The sequence below is a fragment of the Candida margitis genome (genome assembly GCF_024628925.1).
Source record: "Candida margitis strain CBS 14175 chromosome Unknown scaffold13, whole genome shotgun sequence".
NCBI classification, from domain to species: domain Eukaryota; kingdom Fungi; phylum Ascomycota; class Pichiomycetes; order Serinales; family Debaryomycetaceae; genus Lodderomyces; species Lodderomyces margitis.
Genome location: NW_026261855.1, coordinates 124,665 through 135,489, shown reverse-complemented (window position 1 = coordinate 135,489; position 10,825 = coordinate 124,665). Strand labels below are relative to the sequence as shown.

At 39.0% G+C, this 10,825-nt stretch overlaps 5 protein-coding genes across 5 annotated transcripts; 2 read left to right on the top strand and 3 right to left on the bottom strand. All coding sequences in view use genetic code 12, as the record gives it.

Moving 5' to 3' along the window:
* Nucleotides 1–333: 333 nt before the first annotated feature.
* CANMA_003894 (RTA1 domain-containing protein) lies at nucleotides 334–1,239 on the bottom strand (the record flags this gene model as incomplete). Its single annotated transcript, XM_051816113.1, has 1 exon — nucleotides 334–1,239. The coding sequence occupies one exon, from the start codon at nucleotides 1,237–1,239 to the stop codon at nucleotides 334–336; it is 906 nt and encodes a 301-aa protein (XP_051670521.1).
* Nucleotides 1,240–3,070: 1,831 nt separating this feature from the next.
* On the top strand, nucleotides 3,071–6,478 carry ZCF31 (Zcf31p; the record flags this gene model as incomplete). The annotated part of the gene is made up of 1 exon (XM_051816112.1): nucleotides 3,071–6,478. One exon carries the CDS (start codon nucleotides 3,071–3,073, stop codon nucleotides 6,476–6,478), a length of 3,408 nt encoding a protein of 1,135 aa, XP_051670520.1.
* Nucleotides 6,479–6,863: 385 nt separating this feature from the next.
* Nucleotides 6,864–7,943, top strand: CANMA_003892 (uncharacterized protein; the record flags this gene model as incomplete). Its single annotated transcript, XM_051816111.1, has 1 exon — nucleotides 6,864–7,943. One exon carries the CDS (start codon nucleotides 6,864–6,866, stop codon nucleotides 7,941–7,943), a length of 1,080 nt encoding a protein of 359 aa, XP_051670519.1.
* Nucleotides 7,944–8,064: 121 nt separating this feature from the next.
* Nucleotides 8,065–8,976, bottom strand: ARG11 (Arg11p; the record flags this gene model as incomplete). The annotated part of the gene is made up of 1 exon (XM_051816110.1): nucleotides 8,065–8,976. The coding sequence occupies one exon, from the start codon at nucleotides 8,974–8,976 to the stop codon at nucleotides 8,065–8,067; it is 912 nt and encodes a 303-aa protein (XP_051670518.1).
* A 606-nt stretch (nucleotides 8,977–9,582) lies between these two features.
* Nucleotides 9,583–10,341, bottom strand: PRE9 (proteasome core particle subunit alpha 3; the record flags this gene model as incomplete). Its single annotated transcript, XM_051816109.1, has 1 exon — nucleotides 9,583–10,341. The coding sequence occupies one exon, from the start codon at nucleotides 10,339–10,341 to the stop codon at nucleotides 9,583–9,585; it is 759 nt and encodes a 252-aa protein (XP_051670517.1).
* Nucleotides 10,342–10,825: the final 484 nt, after the last annotated feature.

Genomic DNA, 10,825 nt, shown 5'->3' with positions numbered 1-10,825 from the left:
TGTATGATGTGTAATTGACGAACACCGAGATATAGAGGTATTCGGAGATATTTTGCTGCGGTTTTTGTGCAAAAATATAATGACAAAATTTATCTCTAATTTATTCGACCTAAATTGAACCATTTTTTATATAGAAAACCTACTTGAACTCATGGACATAAATTTGGAAAGTATCACATGCTATGAAGTAATCTTTGATGTACAAAGTCTGTAGTCCGAAAAACTCTGAAGTTTGTTATACAACTTGACCAATTAAAAATGCTCTTTTCACTCATTTCGGCAAATTTTGATAAATGACTTTATAAAGATAGTGCTAACAACACTTCATGGAACTCAATTGATTATACTCTCTAGTTCAACAACATCAAATACCGAGCTGTAAAAGTCGTGAACGCGGCAAAAGTAGCCGGTCCAATTGAAAGTCAAGTGCAAGTAAATGGTAACTTGAACCATGACAGTATCAAGTACAAAAAGATACACTTCCCTTGACTGAACATGACCATTAGTACCTTCAATCATTTCAACACAACGGAAAACAGATCTCACCATTAGCAAAATACAACTTGAGCCTAACACCATTAATGCGTGTTTCCAGTTCCCCATTTTTGGAAACGACAGTTCCAATGTGCTTGCACGCTTAGTAGGATTTTTCCTGATCCTCATGGCAAACCTGAAAAACACGTAGCAAAAACCAGCAAAGAAAAGGAATTGCACAATAACTCCCGTGATAAGCGAGGCTCTACCTACTACTTGTAAAGTATCCGACTGGATGACTTGCAAACCACCACCACTTGCTTGCACAAAAAGTGATATTATGTCTCCAGTGACAAATATTTTAGCAAGATACGACAAAGGCACTATTGAGTAAAATTCAGCACTAAGACTTTTTGCCAATTCGCAAAAGATCATATAAGTGCTTGCTAAAATAAGTGTTGGACCAATCAAAATAAAGACAGACTGAATCGCATATGGCATAAGATTCTCTGGATCCTTACAAGAAGCAGAACGGGCAGCGTATCCTATAACCTCCAAAAGGATTCCCACAAGAAACGGAATCATCACATTGCAGTACCTTTTCAAGTTTTTGGACTTGATGCGACCTCTAAACTGTATGTATTTTGACACTATAAAGTATGCTTCCACGATTGCAAGGATAAGGAAAAGAACAACATAGTGGACTGCTACCCCAAAATTGGGGATGTATTGATAAAACTGATAATCGCTTGACTCTTCAGACATGAAAGTTATTTGTCTGATAATAAAAACTTACCACAACTATTAGGGAAAAGTTTGAGATATTTATATTTCTTCTTTTTTTTGTGTCGTTATTTCTATGCAGCATAGCCCTGTGGTACAATAAACTCAATTCTCGGGGAGTTGAAACTGTGTATTACGCGCATTATAATGAGAATACACGTTAAAACATAAGAATTAATGGTTTATTGACTGAAAGGGTTATCAGCATAGAACTTCTACTTAAAGAGTGATAACTAGAATGAAGGAGTCCTCACAGCATCATAAAGTTTAGAGAGATGTTCATTTTCTCATCAAAGATTTACAATTTACTGTAAAACTTATTGCTACGATATTTTGAAAGTTCTAATAAACTCATAAAATAAAAAAATAGGAGAATTGACCCATTATATTTGAGAACATTTCCGGACTTAGTGTAAGTTACGAATCAACTTAGGAGAAAGTAGTGTACAGCTCAAAACCAGTTTAGTGTCATTGTGCTACAAAGCCTCTGTTTTACCTGATGATTGTTTTTCACACCCAGGCCCACAACTTTCACTGTTATATCGCAACTACTTACATGCAATAGACTGTATGACGGACCTACACCCAAACCTAATATACTTTATGTGTATTAGGCATTTTGAATTTCACATTTCACATTTCACAAAATTATTACAATAAGACCTAAAATTAGGCTGTATTCTCTTATTCAATGAAGTGGGGAAAACGTAGAAATTTACTGTACTATATAGTACCTTCTTGTATGTCGTGGTATGTTATTCCGTTTGTGATGTCCCCCTAACGGCGACGGTCAATAATGCTTTTGAACATAGACACGAAGAGGTATTTGGCGAGAGGGAGAGATTTTGCGCGTGTGCGAGCGCAATTTCCACAAAAGGGGAAGAAAAAAAAGAATTAATGTTTCTATATTTAGCACACAACAATTGCCTTTTTTAAATTCTTTTTTTTACCGTACGTGCATTTCCCGGGATTGTCCTTTAAATGCAACAACAACAACAACAACAGCAACACAATACAATTTAGACATTTGATGCCGTACGTCCTTCTGATCAGTCTTTGCTACATCAAGCAAAGTTTGTTCAAATCCACATTAGCTATAGTAGTAGTATCATGGCTCGGCAATAGGAAAGAAACAAAAGTTTTTTTCCCTCCTTAGATGCCGAGAGGAGAAAATAAAGCCACGCAGTGACCAAAGTCATGCAAATAGGAGGATTCAGTTCAGTTCAGTCGGGCAGCTAGCTTCATGAAACAAGGCTTATATTGTTCCTCTTTCTTTAGAGTAGAGTTAATGAAATTTGGTTGGACAAAAGGGAAAAGAAAAATTATTTTTTCTTGGACAAAAAGGGCTTTTGGCATAATAAGCCTCGCTTATTTAGTTATTTGTTACATTTATTTATAGTGTACACACATATACTTCGGTAATTGAAACCGGCAAGCCATGGGAAATGAAATTTTTAGAACTAAAGACAGAAAGGGAAAGAGAGGAGAAATAAAAAAAAAATAAAATAAAATTTTTATTTAAATTCTTCCAAAATTCGCCGCGCACAGTTTATAAATTTCAATTTCTATTATTAATGTTGGTAGTACAAAACATCAACAGGAGAAGAACCAACATTTTTAACATTTCTTTCCAATTAAAACTTCCTTTTATCATTCAGTTGAAGCAGTTTTGAAAAATACCACCAGTATATACAGAGGTCACTTTTCCCTTCTCATTTTATTTAAAATTTATTGCCCCACTTTGTCCACCAACGCGCGCAATATCAAAAAACCCATTTGCTATTTTTTTCAGCAATATAATAAGGATCAATAGATGAGCAGTACTGTACCGACAGATGCAAACGGTCCTCCATCAGGACCAAGCCCTACACTAATGAACTCACATAATAACTCAAGATTAGCATCGGTTTCACCGTCAATCCCCGCATCAATACTGGCATCAGAAACAACCAACAACACTAATCTGCAGCGACCATCAAGAAGAGTTGCCAGACGTGCATGCTTGTCGTGTCGTGAAAAGAAGATCAAGTGTGATGGTGAACCTGTTTGTGCTATATCTTCAGCCGATGGAATCAACAAAGTCGTTCCAGAAAAGACCCGTATTTGTTCAAACTGTAAATTTTTAGGGATAGAATGTGTCTTTGTCCAAAGTAATCGTGGAGGAAGGAGGAAAAGGAGAGAAGCAAATGATCCAGCAAGTCAAACTGGTAGTACATTGTCCCTGGCTCAACTCAAAAAAATACGAACAGATAGCTCCAACACAGCTACTTTTACAAATCCAAACAGTACCCACCAGATCCAAAACACAGCCAACAGTGATAATCATGAGGATGAGAGCATTCAAAGCTCTACTGATCGGGTGAGCTCATTTATACTAGGTGGCAAGGACAAACCCAGAGGGACTCATCTTCCAGGGTCTATACAATCCCATATGCCTACTCCTTTGAATAAGATGCCACCACCACCGCCCATGTCTTCTATAAGTGAAAGTCAAAATATAAGAGGTGACCACGGTCGTGCTTTTAGTAAACCACCATACCCTGAGTTCGACGACATGGTTCGAAGTGATACCACAAGATCCAACTCCTACGATTTCCCCCGATTCCCATTTTCTTCGCGACCAGGAGGCGGTAGAAGGTACGAAGATATAGATCGTGCTGATGAAACAGAGACCGAGTCGTCGTTTAGATTGTCGAGTGTTGCTCCAAAGGGACCTCATCCACCTCGTGGCCCACCTTCTCCTAGAGGTTTTGGACGCGGATCTCATCGTCGAGGACCACCACCACCACATTCACCTCATTCACCTCATTCACCTCACTCACCTCATCATCATCATTACCATCGTCATGATATGGACGACTATTATTCACTCCCTCCACCCCCACCACCTCCTCCTCCATTTGGATTCCACCACGGGCCACCACCGCCATTCCCGCCTTCTTTTCCTCCACCTCCTCCGCCACCGCCGGGACATTTCCCTCATTTCCATCCTCACTTTCCACCACCACCTCCTCCCCCTCCACACTTTCATCATCACTACAGAATGCACAAGCACCACCCTCATTCTCGTCATCACCACCATCGTCGTCCCTTCTATGATCATCACTATGAGGACGAAGAGTCACCAGAGCCATATTCACCAAAACCACGTGATCGCCGCAAGAATGAAAAGGATGCCTACAGCGAAAGTTCACGTGCCAGATCATCCAAGAGACGTAGCAGTGTGTCAAGCTCGCGATCGACGCTGTCTTCGGAAAGCAATTTTCAAAGGCCAACTTCGTCATTGGCTTCTAGAACGGCACACGGGAATGGGAAACCCGATGAACTGGTTACTGAGGGGTACACACGTAAGGAACAAGTATTGCTGCTGAAAAGTGAATCCATTGGAACTGCTCCTCGCCAAACTGTTACTCAGACTTCAAGCCAAACTGCGATTGCTCAAATACCAACCCAATCATTTTCTGATGCCGATTTGGCCAAATACGATCTTCCAAACTGGGAGACTCTTGACAAAGTATTGACATTTTATTACATTTACAACCAACCCAATCATCAATTATTCCCAGGAAAGTCAATTTTGCTCAAAAATTTGTCATTGAATATAGACAGCTCGGTAATGCATGCAATCATTGCCACGATATGCATCACTGCCACAAGACAAGATCCAACTTTATCCATCAGCAATGATGAAAATTACTGGATCAATAAGGCTTATCAATATTGGGACAATTTGAATGGGCTTGGAATAATGCTTTGTTACAAATTGATCCCTAAATGCACCTCATTTCGATACGACATGAGCAAGATCAACCAAGTCAATGCCAAGGTTCTTGACACGATTCATGAAAACAACTATGTCGAGATATACAGTCAAAAGAGGTTTGAGTTTCAGCAAACCGAAATGAAGAAAAGTGGGTTACCACAACGAAACCCCATGTTTGGTACCCTGAGACAAATTTATGAACGAGAAATTATCCTTCGAATGATTTGGAGTTTTTACATTCATCACATCATCCTATTGAGGTTCAATCAAGGACGTCCGTATTATAAATTATCAACAATTGTCGATGATTTCAAATTTGATTATGAAAGAGATCACTATTCGAATAATATTTTGCTCCCGTTGAGTGATTTTGATTTTATGACGTTGAAATTGATCAATAATCGAACAAACTGGAAACAATTGTATGAAAAGAGTCATGTGCCCTCCGATATATCAAGCTTGATATTGGCCAGCAAAATTTTTGAAAGTTTCTTGACTAAATTGTCCAATGATGAATTAACATATGATAACTTGATTAGTGCCGATGATTTCAATGTTGACTTCACAAACAAGATCAGATCGCAACATATTTCAATAAAAGAGGACAAGAAGTTGATAGTGGTTAATGTAACTTATTGGTTTGCCAATACGATTCTTCGCGTTTCAGAAATTTTACAATACAATCACTTCATTGACGATGTTATGAAGTTTAAAGTGTACAAATACGAATTCAAACGCAATATTGAAGAACACGATCACAGTAAAAGTAACAGAAATAATCAGTCCTTTTTTACTCCGATTATATGTGATGAAATGTTTGAATGTGGGGATTTAACCAGCCAATTGCTTCAATTTACATCTAACCAATGGCAAAGCTTAATTGAGCTAGTGAAATCGATGAATGGGTTTATTTCATTGATTGAGTTTGCTCCGCTGGCTGAATATCAAGATTATGCATTAGTTCTCGGCCCATCGTTAATCTACAATGATGAACCAACTAGCAAAAGCAACAAAATTAGTAATGTCATCAACAAATCAACTGAATGGTACGATTCACCTGAGCTAAGGGCATCAGTGAAACAATCATGGAACAAGTTGCCACCGTATTCGTTATCATTCTCGGCTGCCGCCTTGTCTATTATTTGCAGTTTGGCGGTATTGACAAAATACATCAAATTGAAGAACCAACCCGATGGTAATTGTCTAGCTGTTGAATTTTTCGAGACTGGAGATGTCAAGGTTTTTGAAAATGTCAAGTTGGATAATAATAGTCCCACAGATGATGGATGTGGAAACGTGGTTGAGTTATTCACTACTTCAGTAGTTTTGAAACAAGTGTCTTCCTTGTGTGAGTTCATCAAGTTCAAATTGTCCTATAGTAACCCCGAAGTTATGCAGAGTACAATTCAAAGGATGAATAAAGTGACACAGCATTTGGAGAGTATCTTGAGTAATTAGAGAGAGAAGACTACTTGGAATCAAACTGGTTAGCTATTGGTTAATATGTGTATAGAATAAAAGACTATTTCCGAAGATCGTGATTACAAGTAAAAAAAGATCCTATAAGAGCCAAATTGTAAACTGTAACGACAAGTTACTTTTTAGACGAAAGTGAAGATAGCACTGAAATTGCTATACGGCATTTGTGGTTTTAGCCTACAGGCCCAACTTTTCTTCTCTCTGCCCCACGTTTTCGCCGAAAAAAAGACATCAAAAAGAAATTTCTTTTTAAACCCGAAATAACCCCTTTTTCCATAATATATAAATAATACATCAAATGCTTTTGATGTAAATAAAAGAAAACAACCCACACATCCATCACAAGTCAAACCAATCTAAACCAATGATCAACGTATACAAGCCTTCATTACACAGCAGAGACGTGTCCTACAACAACGACTCGTCGACTGAATCGATCTTGCAGTACAATGGCAATTCGTCGTCTACTCCCATTTTACCATTCAACTACACCATCGAAGGATTAACGAGAGATGTCTATCCTAAGCCATTGCATTCGCATAATGACTATTGGAGAAAACATCCTTTGTTTGACGCTTTGAGTGTTGGTGCTATTTCCATCGAGAGTGATATTTGGCATTTCCCACAGACTTATACATTACAACGCACAACGACTGAATCCACTGGTGTAACCACTACACCCAATGAGACTTTGTATTTCAATAGTGGTGAGGTTTACGTTGGCCACAATCAAGTGTTTTTACACCCGATAAACACATTGTTTAATTTGTACTTGAACCCCTTGTATCAGTTTTTCCAATATGCTAATCCTAGCTTTGAGTTTGTTGGCGATGGTGAAGGAAGTCCTTTTATTGGCGACCAATCAAAACATGGCATATTTTATAATGACCCCGAGCAGCAAGTTTACCTTTGGTTTGATTTCAAGACTGAGCCCAATGGAACGTATGACGCATTGAAACCATTATTGCAACCATTTATCGATGATGGCCTTTTGACCTACTACAATACCACCGATGACTCACTACATGAAGGGCCTTTGGTGTTGACAATAACAGGGAATTTGCCAATTGAAAAAGTGAAAGAGGAAACGGTGAGATACACCTTCTTGGATGGTCCATTGAGTCATTTCAACAGTTCAGCTAGTGTCGACGAGTTGCAGGAATGGTCAAAGTTCTCGCGAGTCGCAAGTGGATCCATTCAGGGTCTTGTTGGTGATAGTTACAACTCTACAATCAGGAACGAATTTACCGATGAACAAAAGGCGAATCTTAAGGGGTACTTTGATAAAGCTCACGAGTACAATTTGAAAACAAGAATCTGGGGTGATATCACATGGCCATGGAATTTAGTTGATCTGCACTTGCTAGACTTGTACCAAGCTGGAACCGACTTGTTGAATGTTGACGATTTGAAGAGAGCTAGCAATCTCTTCCCAATAACATAGAGAGACAATTTAGACGAAAAAAAAAAAAGTAATATCAATCAATCGAATCGGGATATCTATTAATGTACCGCTAGTATCTAATCTATAATAATGTATGTTTTAATGTTTTCTGTTTTTCAGCTTAGAAATTCCTTTTAAGTAGTTCGTATGTGTAAAAGATTAAAGCATTAGCCGGAATGCATCGAATCATGGTAATACCCAATCCATTATAAAGATTCATAACTCCCCCTGGCTTCAGACACAATTTCCTCATTTCTTTCCAAAAGTCAGTAGCCATATGATGGTGGTGCTTCCCACTGGTGCCTGATAGTATATCATGCGTTTGTATATTGGATTTAACAGTGTCAACTGGGAACATCGAAAAGTTAAATAGTACACCAGCCATTGCTCCACTGAACAACAACTGCAAATCCTTATTCTTGATGAATGGTTGTTTAGCTGTTTCAAAATAGTCGTTAATGTATTCATAGGAGCCAAACCAAATCAGCGTTCCTACAACTTCGCGAACCATGGTCGACCCCAATCCGTTCCACAAACCAAAAACACCTCGGCGTTTCAACGTATCTTCAATGACCGACGTATAAGTATGCGACGTCTTGGTGGCCATATTCGCCACTTGTAATTGGCACTTGACTAATTCAACTGGAGTCAAGATGAAGCTCGCCATAAGTCCAGCAAACCCCCCACTAGCACATTTAGACCACATCGATAAGCTCGGATCGTAATGTCGCAAGACATTAGTGGCAAAGTTGTAGCTACTAAACAACACGGCATTTTCCAAACAAGCACCAAACAAAGGTGCTTTCAACCCCTTGTAAAACCCCAACACTCCTTCATTATGAAACGTCCTCGATATCATTTTATATGTTGATGTGGAATGAGAATTGTTTGCTTGTAGCCGAACTTTGATGGTGTCAAACGGAAACTCCACAAGCTTCCCTACCATACCTGATATTGCTCCAATGGTTATTTCCTTAAACGGGTGAATTAGTGTATCTTCATGCTCACCATATCGTACTTCAGTCTGTTCCATTTAATGAGTCGCTTAAACACTTTGAATCCTTTTGAGTGAAAACAAAAAAATTTTCTTTTTGCGCTTCAATTTTTATTGCTTGCACACTTTGTGGCTGCTGCGCTTCAACTTTATAGCTCCAAAAAAACAAAAAAATAACACCAAGTTGTAGATTCTCTATAAACAAGTTGTACCAGTGGTATTTTAGTGCCATTGACAATTTTGCAGAAGGCTGAACCTTATGGGACTGACATGGATGAAAGGCAAAAAAGCAAAAAAAGAGCCCGACGCGGGACTCGAACCCGCAACCTTGAGATTAAAAGTCTCACGCTCTAGCCGATTGAGCTAGCCAGGCAATTTCTAGCAAATTAAAGGTCCAGGTTTTTCACCCACTGCTATAATTATATACTTAAGCACCCCTACCCCAATAATGCTAGCGATTACCTCGTTTTACTTTCCCCAGGATTAATATGGTAAGCTGTGGCTTTCTCATAGTACTCTCAAAGTCGTCTCCTCTCGCTTGAAGAGGTACATAAAAGAAAAATCCGAGTTGCAGACTTCTACATGGTCTTCATCACTGATAGATCAATCATTAAAGTATCTATTTCTACACATTTTATTGAACACTCAATCATCATCATCGTTAGGTTTGTCGTTCAAAACCCCACTTGCTTCGATCAAAGCGTCGATGTCTTTATCACTCCAGATTTTACGCAAGACCTTACCTTCCTTGCCCAAACTTAAAGTAGCAAATTCTAGCTTTTCACTATTGAGGTTCGAAGCATCCATTGTCTTTGACAACACTTTGATGGCCAACTCACATGCCTCCTTTAAAGTTAAATCATCTTTATAGTCCTTCTTTAATAAGGTTTGCGCAGCAGCGTTATTAGCTCCGATACTAGTGGCTTTCCAGCCACTAAAGTTTCCTGAAGGATTGGAGGTGTACAATTGGTATTGATATCTGTCATCCCAACCGGCGTATAGGAAACTGACACCGAAAGGTCTCAACCCACCATGCTGTGTGTAACCTTGCTTAATATTTGCCACCCTCTTGATTAAAATTTCACAAGGGATCTCTTCACTGTAAGTTTTCAAGTACTGCTGCGATTGGACTCTGGCATTGTTGACCAAAATCGAGGCATCAGAAGTCATACCAGCAACTGCACAAATCAATTGGTCGTTTATGATATACAACTTTTCTGCACTTCCATCGTCATCCAACAACTTCGACGTTACTTTCTTTTCGCATGCTAATACGACTCCTTCGCTGGATACTATTCCTAATGCAGTTCCTGCCATTGAGATGGCTTCTTGTGCATACTCAACTTGGTATAATCTTCCCTCAGGGGAGAATATAGTTGTTCTTGAATCGTATCTCCTCGACATTTCTTGCGTAGTCTGGTGGTAATCAAATAAATCAGTTACAGATGTGAATCAATTGATGTAGTAAGGTTGTCTCAAACGCAATGTGTGTGGTGGTATCAGGTTTCTGGTCTCTGGTCTCTCTACCTTTTAAACTGTTTTATGGGTGGCGACTGAGAAATCAATTTTTCCAACTCGTTTTTTCAAAAACAACAAAAAAAAAGAAAAGAAAAAAAGAATTAAAATAAAAACAGTCTGTGCATAGAAGAGTCTCAGAGCACCAGTTCACACAGCCTCTAGCTTTACCAAAACGAACAAACCCACATACAAATGGTTACATGTCGATATTCGTGAGCTCAAGAAACATACCTATTGGGTATAGCACCCCGCAGTTTCCATCCGTGTTTTGGCCATTGGGGTCCACCAGACCATCGTACTTGAACTCATTTCTATACTACTCGTGGGATATATGGAGGTTCACGGTTTTCTGGTCGTTGTTGCTTTCAGG